Source organism: Dunckerocampus dactyliophorus, chromosome 10 (genome assembly GCF_027744805.1).
Source record: "Dunckerocampus dactyliophorus isolate RoL2022-P2 chromosome 10, RoL_Ddac_1.1, whole genome shotgun sequence".
NCBI lineage: Eukaryota > Metazoa > Chordata > Actinopteri > Syngnathiformes > Syngnathidae > Dunckerocampus > Dunckerocampus dactyliophorus.
Genome location: NC_072828.1, coordinates 25,276,075 through 25,293,149, shown reverse-complemented (window position 1 = coordinate 25,293,149; position 17,075 = coordinate 25,276,075). Strand labels below are relative to the sequence as shown.

Sequence of the window (17,075 nt, the reverse complement as noted above, 5' to 3'; positions counted from 1 at the left end):
GTGTATTCCCCTCCCTCCGTTAAAACATAACTTTACTGTGCTTTATCACACCTGAGTTCAATTTCCCTAGCCACATTACTGCCTGATTACTGCCACACCTGTTCTTAATGAAGAAATCACTTAAATAGGACCTGCCTGACAAAGTGAAGTCGACCAGAAGATCCTCAAAAGCTAGACATCATGCAGAGATCTAAAGAAATTCAGGAGCAAATGAGAAAGAAAGTAATCGAGATCTATCTGAAAAAGGCTATACAGTCATTTCTAAAGCTTTGGGACTCCAGCGAAATACAGTGAGAGCCATTATCCACAAATGGTGAAAACAGAACAGTGGTGAATCTTCCCAGGAGTGGCCAGCCAACCAAAATTACCCCAAGAGCGCAAAAGACCCCACAACAACATCCAAAGAACTGCAGGCCTCACTTGCCTTAGTTAAGGTCAGTGTTCACCATAAGAAAGACACTGAGCAAAAACTGCCTGCATGACAGAGCTCCAAGAGTAAACCCACTGCTCAACAAAAAGAACATTAAGGCTTGTCTCAGTTTTGGCAGAAAACATCTTGATGATCCCCAAGACCTTTGGGAAAATACTCTGTGGTTGTTTTGCTGCTTCAGGACCTGGAAGACTTGCTGTGATAAATGGAAGCATGAATTCTTTTGTCTACCAAAAATCCTGAAGGAGAATGTCCAGCCATCTGTTGGTGACCTCAAGCTGAAACCAACTTGGGTTCTGCAGCAGGACAATGATCCAAAACACACCAGCAACTCCACCTCTGAATGGCTGAAGAAAAACTTAATGAAGACTTTGGAGTGGCCTAGTCCAAGTCCTGACCTGAATGCTATTGAGATGCTGTGGCATGACCTTAAAAAGGCACTTCATGCTGAAAAACCCTCCAGTGTGACTGAATTACAGCAATTCTGCAAAGATGAGTGGGCTAAAATTCTTCCACAGCGCTGTCATTGCAACAAATGTGCAAAAAAATAAAAGAAATCAGGAAGGAGGCAAACACTTTTTCACACCACTGTATCTACAGTGCCCTCCAATAATACGTAGATAGACGAACCTAACAATTTGAGACAAATGTTTTATGGACTGATAAATTCTCTGCACGTTTTGGCAAATTCCAGCCTGGCCTTGCTATTCTTCTTACCAATCAGTGGTTTGCATCTTCTGGTGCAGCCATTGTACTTTTTTTTTTTTTTGGTTCATGAAGTCTTCTGATGTGTGTGCAACGGTTCTGATTGATTTTCCATCTTCTCTGAGATTCACAATTGCTTGTTTTTACCCATAGACAGCTCTATGGTTTTCACTTTGTTTTCACCTCTAAATGCAGCATACACAGGCAAAACCCATCCTACCCAATTTGAAACTGTGCGTAGACCTTTGTTGCTATTTATTGAATAAGTCAACAATGTCGTAGGGCAAGCCTGGGCAGCAAAACACACCTGTCAGTCACATGTTCCAGTACTTTTGCTCACATGAAAAATGGGGTGGGTTGCGCTTCCAATCCAGATGTAAATATCTGGAAATAAAAGATGAAATGTTGCTCTCTGGTCTCATATTCATCATCAAATATTTTCAGTCTACAGCAAAAATAAAGTAATTGGCCTCAGTGTTCCAGTACTTCTGGAGGGCACTGGACAAGATCATAATGACTTGTTTGACACCAGCTGCTGAACAGCTGCAACCGCTTCTGTCTGTTCAAACTGGCCAGTACGGCCTCCAACTACTGAAAAAATGCGTTCACCTTCAAAACACTGCACATCTCATTCCGATATCAACGAAATGTACTGTTAAAACCTAATTTTTTATTTATTTGAGTACCACAAAATGTCTCACAAATGTAAAAAGGATGAAGTGGGGCGGGAGGGGGCGGGGAATGTATACGTAAGCTGCCCTCACAGCTCCCTCAGTTCCCCAGGCAGATCTATTTATAGCTTCTGACGTCACTGGCCTGCTCTGATGGAGCCTCGTCACGGCCAATTTCACTGAGCTGGCAGGGGTGGGGAGTGAAACGGGCCCGGGTTAGGCGGAGGGTATCATTACGGAGGTAAGCCCTGCTGTAGGCCCCGCCCCTCTCGGCCACGTCACACCAATCAGGTGCGAGATGGTGACCTGCATCACTGTGCTGGCTGCAGCCTCCCCGAACACTCTCCGGCTCTCTCTCTGTGAATTGGGCCCGCTTCATTCAGCATCAGTTGCATAATAGCCGTCTCCCATTTATCAGGCGCAGCTATAAGTGGAGCGCTCGAGACAGGTTGTGCTAAAAATAGACTCCAGCAACCTTCAGTTGCTCTGTGAGCGCTCTGATTTCTATTGTTACAACCAGGCAAGAAAGTGGGCTGGGGTGGCGCCCTATTAAACATGAGAAAAAGACCTAAAGCTCACACGGCACATCATTTTTCTGCCAATGTCAAATGACCTTCCAACAAGGTTGTTGTTGCAGTGCATTGTGTCCCTGCTTAAAACAATTACATCATTTAATCACATGAGGAGAATTGATCATGCACTTGAACGAGAAAGACTTTAACAAAAAAAAAATTGCTTTCATTGGTCCATTTGCGTATTTAATTTACCTCCATAGTGTACATGAGACTGCAGTGAGCGGGTTATAAAGGGTGTGGAGGGCTTATATGAATAAGGAGCGCTACTGATGTAACACGCATAACGTCGGTGTTGATGTCATGTTGATGTAAGGGGCTGGGAGGGAGGTGTGCGTAAAGGACGATGAAAAGCAATGTGTCTCAAGGTCGCCTGAAAAGATCCTCGCTAATCAAGAGTGCAAGCTCAAGACATTTTTTTTTAGATGAGCCATATGGAAATAATATATTTGATATACAGTACGCAGACATTGGAGGAGCAGTAATATCATTCACTTTTGATTGACATTGTCAAGGAGGTTTTAATTGAATGATATATGCATTATTGTGGTTGTAGTTTGCAGATGGTATGCGACTAAACATCATAGCCCAGTGCAGTTCATTTCTGCAAATTAAACATTGACACTAACAGTCCACCTGTATGATTTGTCTTATTTTATCTCTAAAAGTGTCACACAATCTACTGTATGAGCTCAGGTCCCTTTTTTCAGGAGCCTCTTAAACATCTGTAGGTTGCTTTGCATTAATGCATGCTAAAAATGTAATAATGACAGACCACCTCAAAAAAGAGAGTTGAATTTGATTTTACTGAATAAGATTCAAGATTCAAGATTCAAGAGAGTTTTATTGTCATGTGCATGGTAAAACAGCAGTTATACCATGCAATGAAAATCTTATTCTGTTCATTCTCCCACGAAAAGAAAGAAAACACAAGAAAGAATAAGAACATAAGAAACATAAACACATAAACATATATACCAATAAATTAAGCAACAAAAACAGAAGAGACATTAATACAAGATGCACATAATGTACATGAATAAAGGATGTGGGATTTACAGTATGAGCGATGAACTATAAAACATCAAATAGCAAGAGACTGTGAGCGTCCCAACTTGTTTACTTCCAAGACCAGTGTTTCCCAACTGTTTTTGCCTTGTGTACCCCCAGAGCCTTTTCGTCATACCATGAGTACCCTCTCACTCATACGTGTTGATAATTCTCCGGAAGTAGAATGTAACACAACTGTTACGATTTTGGCGCAGCTGTGCCACAGGTTATTGTCACCCTGTGGAAACAAGTTGTCGCACACACGCTCCATTTCATTTTCTGGCTTAATATGAAATGACTGAGAGTATTTACTTACAGTATCATCGTGGAAATTAAATGTTTCCACGTGCCCCCTGCGATTTGCTCCCGTACCACTTGGAGTACGTGCACCCCTGGTTGGGACGACCTTCGAACTGTTTTGCAATCAAATTTTATGCGTTGGGCTCCTTGTGCTTGAGTTCTTGGGTGTGGAAAACTATGGCCAGTCGCACCCTGAAGTGGACATTCATTGGCTGTCTTTGCGTTTGGGCTTGTTTACCGCCACCTGATAGGCTCCAATTGTAGTTGGGAGGGCAAGGTGAGGAGCGGCCTGTAGCTGAGAGGAGACATGAAAATGGAGGCTCATGTGAGAGTTTTTGGTCCAATGAATGGGAAATTCACATTTAAAAAACGACCCGACGGCACCGTTGATAAAGGCAGAGTGATATGCCTTCTTTGTTTACCCAACACATCAATGTAAAGCACCCAGTCGCAAGTGCAGCCACAGCTAATGATACTTGAGATTAAAGAACATTAATTATATCAGTTAATTACAGATCATAATTAATTAATCTAAAAAAATGTAATTTACCTTTCTGCAGAACTTTGTTGGAGAAAGTTTGCTTCCCTGACGCTCTGTGTCACACGGGCTCGAGCTGCTTCGTACACAGACCTCCACCGACACTGCTTTCTGTCAAAGTCCCATCTTCCTGGAGCTGCTGTGTAGTAGTTCCAATGATTACCGTAATGACCTGTATATCACTAGAAAGCACACAGTCTCTCGCTTCAGGAACCATTGGAATAATCGTGACAGTTAGCCGTTTAAGCGACAAAGTCACAAATTTACAACAAGCAACATTGCTGAGCCATAGAGAGCCACAGAGAGCCATAGAGCCATAGAGACAAATATGATGCCTCATGTAGTTACTATTTTACACCAGGAGATGGTGGACATCCGCAACTTCAACCTGAGCAACAATTGTGGTCTTGTTTCTATGCAAAGTTTAGGAGTTTATTATCATTATTATTACACTCCTCATTGTGTTGTTCTGCTTGAAAGAAACTTCCGATGGCCTTTCTGCTGTTCTTCATAGGAGGTCCCGGAAGGACAGTTTTCTTGATAGAAATGACTAAAAAGACAAAAAACGTTCCATCAAGTCAAAAACATGGTACGCTCGCTCACTTGACAGTACATTCTTGCACATAGTAAAGACAAAAGAAAAGTAAATTAGTTAATGCATTCACTCCTACCAGCGAGCCTCGTCGGTTGTTGGTTGTCGATGGGGAGAACCAGGTCAGGGGAGCCAACTCGCCCCGGCCGGGGAGGCTCGCTGAGGGACGGGGAGCGTTTCTTGGCGATGCAGCCCGTTAAGCAAAATGATCTATCTATGAAATTTAGAAACAAGATTGCATGTTAGTGTGAATCGAGATCACATTTTGTTTTAGCCCTAAGCTGTACTAATAAATTGCCTTATGTCAAGAATGCTGTTTGGTGCTTTATCTTGTATCTTTTATCTGTTTTTTTTATCTGTTCTCTATGTCTATTTCTATGTTCTATATTGGACAGCTTGAAATCCATTGTGTCTTGTCTTGTCATCTTATCCACATCTATTTAGATTTCTTTAGACTCACCAGAAACACTGACATGAATGTCTCTCTCTTTTTAGTTTTGATGTGGAGAATGGCCTATCAGTGGGTCGCAGTCCTCTGGACACTCAGACCAGCCCGGGTTCGGGCCTGGTCCTCCAGTCCAACGTCCCGCACAGTCAGCGTCGTGAGTCCTTCCTCTACCGCTCCGACTCTGATTATGACCTGTCTCCCAAAACCATGTCACGCAACTCATCCACGGCCAGCGACTTGTGAGTACTTCCTAAAGACTTCTTGGATCGGTTCAAATATCTCCATACATGGTTACTGTAAAGCAGTAGAACCACTACACGTGTCCTGGCTGCATTTGGCCTCTAATGCACATTTTACACTGATGTGTTGAATCATTAATATGAACTTATTTTCATCAATCAGTAGATGTTGCTTCTTTGTTTTGAAGGGAAGAGGGATTGAAGCAATGCGAAGTCAGTTGGCTACCTCGGTGAGGCAGAGTGTGGCGATTGCTGTGATCTAATCCGAATGATTTAAATCCACTACATCTCACATCCTACTCTTTTTACGTATGCCACCCTTCCTGGAGCGCAATCTTGGATGCAAACACAGCCCTATGGATAGTGACGCTACATCACATAGGCTTGGAGTGAAGTCAACATGCAACTAGCGGACACATACAATTTGCAGCTGCATCATGTCTGCAAACACTGACTGTCAAAATGTTTGCTGGAATATGAGCCATGTGGGATGTACAGTATTGTCTCGCTCTTGCTTTATTTGTCGCTGTCACCATGCATTTACATATTTACACGCATGTTGTGACCTAAAAGCTTTCACAGAGCTCTTAACGTTTCAAACACCTAAGCACATAATGCATGAAAACATTCCTATCCCTTGCATATACAAAAGCTCTGGTGATGAAAACATGCATTGGAAGTAAGCATGTCGTGAAGGGGTGTCCAATTTGCAATTTGCGGGATCTGGTTTGTTTTTTATTGGCCCTCAGCACAGTGTTGAAATTAAAATAAATAAAAAGGCATATAGTAAAGAGAACCAATATTAATAACTAATAATAAAACAAAGCTTTGTCTTTAAATAGTAAGTATATAATGTAGTTTTTTTTTAGCATTGTAATGGAAAAAGTTTGGACACCCCGAAGTATGCACAAATGTCACTTGTTTTCATCACACATATAAATTGCAATCAACTGGGCGCCCAGAGTGAAAGTGTGAAATTTTAGGTGAATGCCAACCAGTGCATTCAGGATAGAAATAAATGCATACAATTATTTTCATACTGCATGTGTAAAGTGCCCTACTACATAAAATGGATGTGCAACCACTAGCTTTGCTGTTTTAACGGCTTTTTTTTCTTTTTTACATGAGTTATTTCGCTAGTAAAACGTAACAGTATAAAGCTCATAAAGCGTTACTTAAGAAGTCGTGTTACGTGGAGAAACCTGTCAGAACCACCTAGTTGAAAAAAAAAAAATTTAAAAATCGGAAATCCTCCAAAAGAAGATCTTCTAAAGTTCATGTTTTTGGTTGTTTTCGCAGGCATGGAGAAGACATGATAGTTACTCCATTTGCACAGGTTGGTAACATTTACAGTGCATTCACACACAATGCAGTATTCAGCTTGATTACAACCCTGTCACAGTAAAAATGACAGCTTCGACAGTAATGTAACAATAATAATCTAATAATTATTTTTAGTGCTTGTCAAAACATGGACCTTCTAAAGCTATGTGTCGTGATATTACTGTTGTGTCTGTGGACAGCATGCGTTTGCATAAACATTGTTTTCATCCGCACACAGTCGGTGGGAGTTTGTCCAGACAGTTCCCATAGATCTGACTGGTCGTTACTCAGCGGTGCATTTTTCACCATAGACACCAACACACCAGTAAACATTGTCTTTTGCCTCATTCTCGAGTCGTAAGGTGTCCAAAGTGCGGCCCAGAGCCATTTGCACCCCGCGACTGTTTTTTTTTTTTTTTTAATTGGCCCACGGCACATTGCAATTAAAGATTGCAATTAAAAATGAAGAATACAACAGCAAACATGGAAAAAAGCAGCAGTAATTTTACAAGAATAAAGTTGAAACATTGGGAAAATAAAGTCATATTATTTAATGGAAAAAAATGGTAACCGTATGGGAAAAAAGTAATAATTTGATGAGAATAAAATCACAATATTATGAGGAAAAAAGTCATTTTTAGAAGCATAAAGTTGAAAAATGCAAGACGAAATATGTTCTTTTCTAAAAACAAAACTAAGGATGAAGTTGCACATTTTGGAAAATTAGGTTGTGAAAAAGTTCTAATACTACAAGAATAATGTCTAAATATTTTGGCAATAAATTCGTAACTTTACACAAAAATAAAGATGTTCAAATAATTTGGAAAAAAAACTACAGAAATGGAAAAAGGAGCACAAAGAGTAATTCAGGGAATTCCTACTAATAATATGCCTTTTCATCTATATCACAAACCTGAGATGCAGGCTGTTTTTCCTTGAACTGTATACTGTATATCTTCTTAGCATATCTACGGTCATGGCCAAAAATGTTGGCATGCCAAAGATGCCACTGTTTTTGGCCAGAGATGCCACTGTTTTTGGCCAGAGATGCCACTGTTTTTGGCCATGCCTGTATGGAATACAACCAAGTCGGCCTATTGTATACAGCCAAAAACATTGGCGTCTTTGACCAAAAACATTGGCATTGTTGGTCATGACTGTACATGGGTAGGTTTACAAAATGTAAAACATCAAAGTGGCCCTTGCATCCTTTGATTTGTCAGTATGCGGAAAAAGTTTGGACACCCCTGCTCTAGTCTATGAACATAACCTGTGGATGTGCTAAATATATCTCCAAATATGATCGTCCATCCGCCACCTCCACTTCATACTTGTTTCTCTCTTCTCAGATTCTCGCCAGTCTACGAACAGTGAGAAGTAATTTCGCTGTTCTCACACACTTGCAAGACCGTGTGGGGAACAAGTAAGAGCGAGCTAAAAGGATCAAATGAATGTCTGCTAGGTTTTATTCTACCCACTGTTGGCCTGTTCGTTGTTGCAGGTGGCCATCCAGCAGCAACCAGCCACCTCTGTGTAAGCCATGTCATGCAGGTCAGTCCTCATAACGCTCCCGCAAAATGTCTGTACGTTCCAGTCAAAGTTGAAGATGCATGTAAATCGTTCAACCTACTAGGATTTCATAGCCAAAGTAATAGATTTATTGAATACATAAAGGCTTTCTCATTTTATTTAGTATCTGCAGACATTGCATTGAAACAGCAGAAGCATAATGATGAAGCACTGAATTTTGGTCGGCCTGGCCCCTGTCTTTGTCCATTCAGAGGAGCCTTATCAAAAACTAGCAATGGAGACTCTGGAAGAGCTGGACTGGTGTCTGGACCAGTTGGAGACGCTTCAGACGAGGCACTCGGTCAGCGAGATGGCTTCTAATAAGGTGAGGAGACAGACGGGATTGCTTATCACGGATCTTATCGAGTGTATGCTTTTGTTGTGCACTGAATAGGGGGTGGATGTAATCATTCCTTCTTGCTCTGTCCGACATGTCACTCAGTGCCAAAGTTGAACTGTTAGCAAAGGTGAAAAGAAACACTGAAGTCTCATATTTTTGTCTGTCGGAACAAAGTGTGCTGCGCATCAGTTTCTGCAATCAGCAGCGTGCGGTCTGACAAGAACGAGGCAATGTCCATGTCAAGAAATGGCACACAAGTTTTGCTAACATCCATTGTGTAGCATAAAATTAGGGATGTCCGATAACATCAGCTGGTCGATATTGTCTGCCGATATTGGCATAGAAATTAGACATCGGTTCATATCGTATCGGTACATTATTTTTAGTACAAAATAACAAATTAACAGATTTAAATAAAAAAAAAAACATCTGGGGCTGGGAACAAGCCAGCGCCCACTGCCTTACAAGGTAGCAGCTGTACCATTACACCACCGGAGACTGACAAGTGAGCGAGTGATTTCTGCCGCGTGCTGTCAATCAGCAGTGTCACATTGCTCGTCTCTTTTGCCTTCTGTCCTGCCTCAGGCTGACTTGGTGCTCTACGCCTCACTGCAGCGAGGTGCAACCTTTGCGCATTTGGAGAGAATGCGTCCCCTTGGGGGCCGTTCCGTGGATCTGGGGTTCCCTACACATAGCGCGCATTCTGCCTGTATGGGAGACACACATCGCTTAGCCCACCATGAAATTACATGTAAACGGGGTCCTCACATAGACGTGTGAAAAATGGAGAGGCCAAACTATTTCAGGAATCCGGCTGTTGCAGTGCACGTAAATGTACTGAGCTACCGTGAGACTCAAGAACGGTGCCTTCAATGAAAGAGTTAACCCCCACCCATCACCACCTGCTTCTTTCAGGCTGTTACACTCAAATCTTCCCCAGTCAGCGAGTCAGATTCCTCTCCTCTGCCCAACCTCTGAAGGAGACCAATCTGATTGGACAGAGGGAAGCAAACACTGTGCAGGGCGGGGGAGGGACTGACTCTCCTTCTTTCTGTTTCTCATTGACAGTGTGTATCAGTAGTTGAATGGGCGACTTCAGTCGCTCCTTTTCCTCCCCGTTCGCAGACCCCATTTCCAGTCTTCCCCACTGCACGCCACCCCAACAACCCACCCAAACCTCAGCTACTTGTACTTTCACGGAGGGGCTTCTTTTGCTTTTTGAACCGTCACTGCTGGGCGTGAAGCAGCAGTGATGGAGCAGTTTGCTGCTTGGGACTAAACCAATAAATGTGTCCACTCATTGGATTGGATTTTAAGCAGCGAAAGATCAACATGCGTGGGATGGCATGTCTGTGTTGGCTCCCTGGGGTTGTCTGTACTGGAGACTCAGACAGGTGAGCATCTGCCAGCTTGCCTTGTTTACATTTGACGTTGCATTGATCAGAAGTGCAGGCTTTGCCGGGGGGGGGGGACGTAGCAGTGAGTGAGACAAGGATGCACGTTAGAGGGATTAAGTTGCAACTGGAGAATGTTGCATTTTTACACAATATAGGTGACATGAGTGACAAATGGGCGGAAGTGAACACATGAAGCGTCTGTCGTAAGGGGCTACAAATGACGTGAACACATGTGTGTGAGTGTGTGGCACACAGTAACATCGGTGTTACCACTGCAGCATTACTCTCACCCAGATCCCCATTCACCACGTGCTGGAGATGTTACATAACCGCTTGCAGTGCGATACCACATCAATGCTGAACACTGAAGTTTGCAAAGAAGCAATTTATCGCAGTTTTGCGCTGTGCAATGTGCTCATCTGCTAGCATCTGTGATCATACAGTAAATGTATTACATATGTGTTACATTGCACTTGACTCTATGTCCTACTACTTGTTATTTCCTACAAACAATTTCTCAAAACAGCAATCCTATTATGCATTTACTTTGTTGCAGCGAGCATAGCAGATTACGTCATTTATTGTCGTTCCTCCTTATCACAAGCATGTAAAAAACTGTATGTACAATTGGAACTGCGGAAAAATATTTATCATACTAACCACATACGTGCGTTTGTCATTTTGATGTCTCCACACAGTTTAAGAGGATGCTAAACCGAGAACTGACTCAACTATCAGAGACCAGTCGCTCAGGGAATCAGGTGTCAGAGTTCATCGCCAATACCTTCCTCGGTGAGTTATCGCACAAAGCAGGAAAAACGCATTACTGGTGTCATATGAAGCCCTCTTTATGTTTTTTAGTCAGTTATAACAAAGATAAATGTTGCTGTCTAGTTAAAAAGCATGTATCCTCAAATTTTTTTGTTAATGTTTTTTAATGTTTTAATGTTTTTCTGGGATTTTTTAAATAAAAAGGGAATTATTGCCGTAGAGTAATGCCTTGCCATGTCGCGCTTTGAATTTTGCAACTTCGCTTTGTTGATGTTTTTTTCAAAAATGAAAATGGCTAAAGGAACTAAAATAAACACAAGGCATTCAGAAGACGTATTCAAAGACGTGATGATCAGTAGTACACTGGTCACTAGGTGTCAGTAATGTTTAATTGATGAGACAATAGCCACCGCAGGAAGTACTGTGCAGAACAGGAAGTAAAAAAAAAAACCCAAGGAACTCTCCCAATGCTTATGTGTGAGTCTTTCTTATGTCATATTTATGTCTAATATGTATTATTGTCTTTCATTATGTCTACTATATTAGGCAATACAAATGTAAAGGTAACTATAGGGGTGTTATTTCATGTGTAAAGCGCTCTTATAATGTATTTAGAAGCTCACAAACGGGTTTTCTAAGTATAACTATTATAAATATATATATTATAATTATATTATATTATAAATAGTTTATTTATAAATAAGAAATCCTGCTTCGTGGAAATTCACTTATCATGGTTGGGCCTGGAACCAATTAACCGCGATGAACAGATTACCGTATACCTAATTGCTAGTTTGCGCTAAAATTGGCAATGTAATATTTCCCACCTTCATATTCTTCTTGTGCAACTGTGGTAATGTTTCATATTTGTTTTTTATAACCAAGTAGAACTAGTTTTGGTTGACGGCAAATGATAACATTAAAAAGTGTGTTATCCGAAACATGCTACACCCGAAAGGCAAAAGTAGTGTCACTATTGCTGTTATTGTTAAGACAGGTGTCCAAACTTTTTCCGTCGAGAGCCGCATACAGAAAAACCGAAGGATGCGGGCCGTCCTCATTTTCCAACGTTCGGTGTTACGACTTTTCGTTGTTTGCGACACTGACGAAGGACGACGTCAGTTCTGTTCTTTTTTAGGTAACTTAACGTTTAACTTTAACCTTCAGTACGTCTCTCAAGCGTCAGTCAGATTCACAAAGAAAAGGAAAGTGAAAGTGAAAAGTGAAGTCAAATTACACACTGTAATGTGGAGAATTGCCGACCAACATCGGCCGCACGCTAGGTCTCAGTCGGGCGACTGTCGCAACCATCATCAAGGACAAAGGTATCCTTCAACGTGTGAAAGGATCTGCTCCTGTGAAAGGGTCAGCGATAAGCGAGCAGTGCAGTGGTCTTCCTCCTCCCAATAAGCCCGTCTCTCCCGCACTTGCAATAATTAAGGAGGTCTTCTCTCTTTTATTATTGTATCATGTAATTCTTGCATTTAATCTTTTTATTACTGTATTGTACTGTATGTCCTTTGTGTGTTCTGTGTAGTGTGAGTGACTTATAGGCATTCATTTCGGTGTAATGTAGTTATAAATTCCAACTTACACCGCCGTCATAGGAACGTAACTCGTTTGTAAACTGAGGACCACCTGTATTTTGTGCATTAAAGGTTCTTAAAACGATACAGTCTAGGTAAATATATGCTAAGCTATCCGAACAAAACATTCACATCTTTGTTTTGTGTTCCAGGTGATCTAGGAAATGAGCGCGATATCTAATCTATCTATGTATTTTTTAATTACTCATTTTTAGAAGTAGAGGGCCAACATAAAACTCGCTGTTTGCTGCAAATGGCCCCCAGGCCACACTTTGGACACCTCTGTGCTAAGGGGAAAAAGAAAGAACAGATGTCAGTTGAATCAAATAGAATAAAGAGCTTGTTTTTAAGTGAGAGTTGGGAAGAGAGGAGCGTTTCTCATGCGGAATAGGGTGATTCCCCCCCCCCCCGACGCTAAAAAAGGAGGTGCTGTGACAGACAGCATTCCCGGACACATTGTGTGGCGTTGTCGTAGCAACAGGGTGCAATATTATTAGAGGGCATGTTGCATCGATAGAAGGCTCAGTCTACATCAGCCCGGCTGGGAGGATGGCGGCTCAGCTCAGTGAGAAGGGAGCTGTCAGTCACACGGGGTTTTGATATGGGTGCCTCGACGTCAAGCTTGGCTCTGCTCGGAGATGACCACCATGGTTTCGGGTGTGAGGAAAAGGAGGCACTATGAGAGAGGTGAGAGGCGCTGCACGGCTTCTTGTGCGATGTCAGCGCCGTGGTTGCGTTGCATCCTGATGGTGTATGTTAGTATGTTATGTGGATGTTCATTTACTGCTCGTAGCCATTCGGTAAAGCTTGTTGGCGGATCTTAAGGCTCCAATTTGGTACACAAAAAGTGATGAGTCATTTTAAACACGCTGTGCGTATGGGGACAGCATGTTTATGTCATCTTAGGCCATAGTGAGGCTTTCCTGTTTGATGATTTCCATGGTTTTTCAGAAAGGACGATGACCACCTTTATTTGAAGTATGGTAAAAAAGCATGTCGTTCCTCAAGTGTTTTTACAAGAATATGTGCATGCAAAAGAGACCCGCTTACCCATAATCCCTTTTGGCTGGTGTTTATCAATTCCATATACATGTCAGTAATATTATAAAGAAATACTTGATTACACCCGGCTTGTTGTATTTGTCAGGACTATCAAATTATTGCAATTTTTAATCAGACTAATCACGGTTTTCAAATTAATTAATCATGAATAATCACCATTTGCAACTATGTCTGAAATATGCCCATTTTTACTATACTTTGCTGAAAGAAATATAAATGACAAAGCAGAATAATATATATTTGTATGCATTAAGAGCTCCAAATAAATTGAAAATTTAAATCAAGCTAAAAGATAGCACGCACGTCTGAAAATCTTATTTAACGAACACTAGTTTCTTTAATAGTAGCAGAACATTTGAATCACACTTTAACTGTGTTATTATAAGCATTATTATGAGGGTTGTGTCGAAAGACACCACGTCATTTAAGTTAAATTCACGTTTTGAGTTTATTTTTTGGATTTTCCGAGCGTACTTAAATGCAGCAAGTTGTACCTCCGCGTTAAGAGTTACAAAGTGAGTGATAAGAATATACATGTATTGTTTGTCTTTGTATTTCTGTTTATCTCGACCACATATACATGCATAATAAAGACGTTATTGTGATGTTTGGCACGTCGGTGAATGCATCTCGCGGCCGTCTAGCAGCCATGAGGAAGTGTCCTTCCGATGACACAGGGACTACAGACATTTTTGTGAGTTGGAGATACATTTATGGTGTTGGTTTGCCCCGCTGTTGATGTGTTCCGGTTAGAATAAAGTCATAAAAGAGCGTCAGACTCTGTGGGGTCACTACTCTGTACCTTCCTTTGTCGTCATAACAGGGAATTAAATAAACTAGTTATCGTCATTTACGCGCAATTTCTGGCAGCCCTAGTATTTATACAATTACTGTATGAGCGAAAAGTTTGCTGATGTTGTTTTGGCGTGGTTCAGCCGACAGTAGCCTGTTTTGTGTTCGCATTAAAGAGATTGTTGATGGACCACCTCTTTGTCATCCTTACAACGTCCAGACAGACGTTACGATACGGTTTTGATCCTTCCAAGATTGTTGCGAGAGTCAAGCAATTGAGACAAGAGGACCACCCGGAATGTATATTTTGTGTTTATGATAATTATGATAATAATTAGAATTATGGTTGTCACTGCAGAGAAACAACATGATGTGGAGATCTTGTCTCCACCTCCAAAGGAGAAGGAGAAGAAGAAGAGGCCCATGTCACAGATCAGTGGCGTGAAAAAGACCACGCAGAGCCCCAGCCTCGCATCTACCTCCATCCCTCGTTTTGGAGTCAACACCCCACAGGAGAACCTGCTGGCTGGCGTGGGTCTTCAAATAAACACACAAAAGAAAGACAGAAAACATGTTCTAAATGTCATGTTTGACTTCTTCAGGAGATTGAGGACCTTAACCGTTGGGGTCTGGATATATTCAAGATAGCAGAACTCTCTGGAAATCGCCCTCTGACGGTCATAATGTTCTCCATCTTCCAGGTAGAAACAAGTAGAGCAAGAAAGTTATGGGAGCGGGAAGAAAAAGACTGAAAGTTAATATGACCTTCTTTGAATCCTGGCAGGAGCGAGAGCTTTTAAAAACCTTTAAAATCCCAATGAACACCTTCATCACCTTCATGATGACGTTAGAGGACCATTACCGTGCTGATGTAGCTTATCACAACAACATCCATGCTGCTGATGTGGTGCAGTCCACACACGTGCTCCTGTCCACCCCGGCTCTAGAGGTGAGTCAGTGGATCATTTAGCGATGGTGAACACTTCCAGTCTAACGTGAGTTCTAATTCTGTGTGTTTTCTCTTCCTGTTCCTTCCCAGGCTGTCTTTACAGATTTAGAGATCATGGCTGTTTTGTTTGCCAGTGCCATCCACGATGTTGACCACCCAGGCGTCACTAACCAGTTCCTAATAAACACAAGTAGGTATTTTACTTTGTGTCCACATTAAAGAGACCCCGATATTTATATATTTCGTTTAATTGGTTCCAGACCCGACCATGATAAGTGAATTTCCGCGAAGTAGGATTCTGTATTTATTAATGGAATAGTTTTGTAGTTAGTGCATAGATGTGACTTTCTAAATAAGGTTTTTTAACGTTATTAGAGCCCTCTAGACATGAAATAACACCCCTATACCCCTTTACAGTTGTATTACCCAATATAGTAGACATAATCGATCAATTCTGGTGCTTGTGTGTCTCACCGAATATTACAGCAACATTGCTGACACCTAGTGACCAGCGTAGAATACTACACATAGTCACAATGTCTTTGAATGTGTCTTCTGAATGCCTTATGTTTGTATTTCAGTTCTTTTAGCCATTTTTATCCTTGAAAATGCTTCATTTTGGCAAAAAATATGTAACATTTGCTTAAATTTAGATATTTTTAAATTAAACCACGAAAAACACTGAGGATTTATTAATTAATGCATTTTTTTAAAAACGTGATAGAGTGAACCCATGAAATTTGAAGCGCAAATTGGCTACTCGCTCAACACAAACTATTGTTGTAGTTCCAACTTCCACGTCGGCCTCTTCGCAGGTTCTGAGCTGGCGTTAATGTACAACGATGCCTCAGTGCTAGAGAACCATCACCTCGCCGTGGGCTTCAAACTACTCCAAGGGGACAACTGTGACATCTTCCAGAACCTCAGCAAGAAACAGCGAGATTCCCTCCGCAAGATGGTGATCGACATGGTGAGAATTTGTACATCGTGTGTTAGTAGTAGCAGCATTGGCGTGTTGTACATATATAACCTGAGCCTTCAGTGGGGCCTTAAGTGACCCAGTCCGCCTTTTAATACCACCACTATTGCGTCACAATTATACAAACCATTGATAATAGACAAAAACGCAATATGAAAATGCGTGGCATTACAGAATTAGGGATGAATACCAACCCGGTTAACCCTTTATCTTAGAATTAACGCCAAACCTCTACACTGCAACATCATCTGGAGCAGTTCTGTATCAATATTTGTCTTAATAGCATGACAAAAACATAAAAAAATGAAATAAAATACATCACACTCACTCATAAGCACTGGTCTGGACGGCTTCCTGTGAAAGTGGTGGACAAACCCTTTCCCAATATACAGTATATACACACATACTGTATACATATAACACATGCTGAACGATGAACAACACCGTGTCTGTCTTCTTTCTCTGTGTCGGAACAGGATCAATTATGCGCTGCACTGTTCATGTGATTAGGTGTTCAAGCGCATTGGCTTTCTCACATCAACCAATCAGAGGACATAAAAATGCCGATGTTACTGTTCGCCTGCTAGCTGGCCCTGTGAGGCGAATCTGAAATCTTATTGGTTAAAGAAACAGCCCCATTGCTAATAGTTTACGTGACATCTGGCCAGCACTACTGATTCTGAAGGCTCTGGGCAGATCCGTTGATATGGCAACACATAGAAACTGAAGTCTGATTGGACAAAAAAAAAGTAACATATATAT

At 41.5% G+C, this 17,075-nt stretch overlaps 1 protein-coding gene across 7 annotated transcripts in view; it reads left to right on the top strand.

Moving 5' to 3' along the window:
* The window catches only part of pde4cb (phosphodiesterase 4C, cAMP-specific b), a 101,861-nt gene that overhangs the window by 73,381 nt on the left and 11,405 nt on the right, over positions 1–17,075 (top strand). For 5 of the 7 annotated variants that reach the window (XM_054788525.1, XM_054788526.1, XM_054788528.1 and 2 more), the window contains 11 exons: positions 5,354–5,545; positions 6,845–6,881; positions 8,218–8,291; positions 8,370–8,419; positions 8,650–8,762; positions 10,873–10,966; positions 14,744–14,916; positions 14,988–15,086; positions 15,170–15,334; positions 15,425–15,524; positions 16,150–16,304. In XM_054788525.1, the coding sequence (XP_054644500.1) occupies positions 5,354–5,545; positions 6,845–6,881; positions 8,218–8,291; positions 8,370–8,419; positions 8,650–8,762; positions 10,873–10,966; positions 14,744–14,916; positions 14,988–15,086; positions 15,170–15,334; positions 15,425–15,524; positions 16,150–16,304 (1,252 nt within the window). Of the gene's footprint in view, positions 1–5,353; positions 5,546–6,844; positions 6,882–8,217; positions 8,292–8,369; positions 8,420–8,649; positions 8,763–9,858; positions 10,172–10,872; positions 10,967–14,743; positions 14,917–14,987; positions 15,087–15,169; positions 15,335–15,424; positions 15,525–16,149; positions 16,305–17,075 lie in introns of those variants that run through there. The other 2 variants (XM_054788530.1, XM_054788531.1) reach the window with 2 other exon arrangements.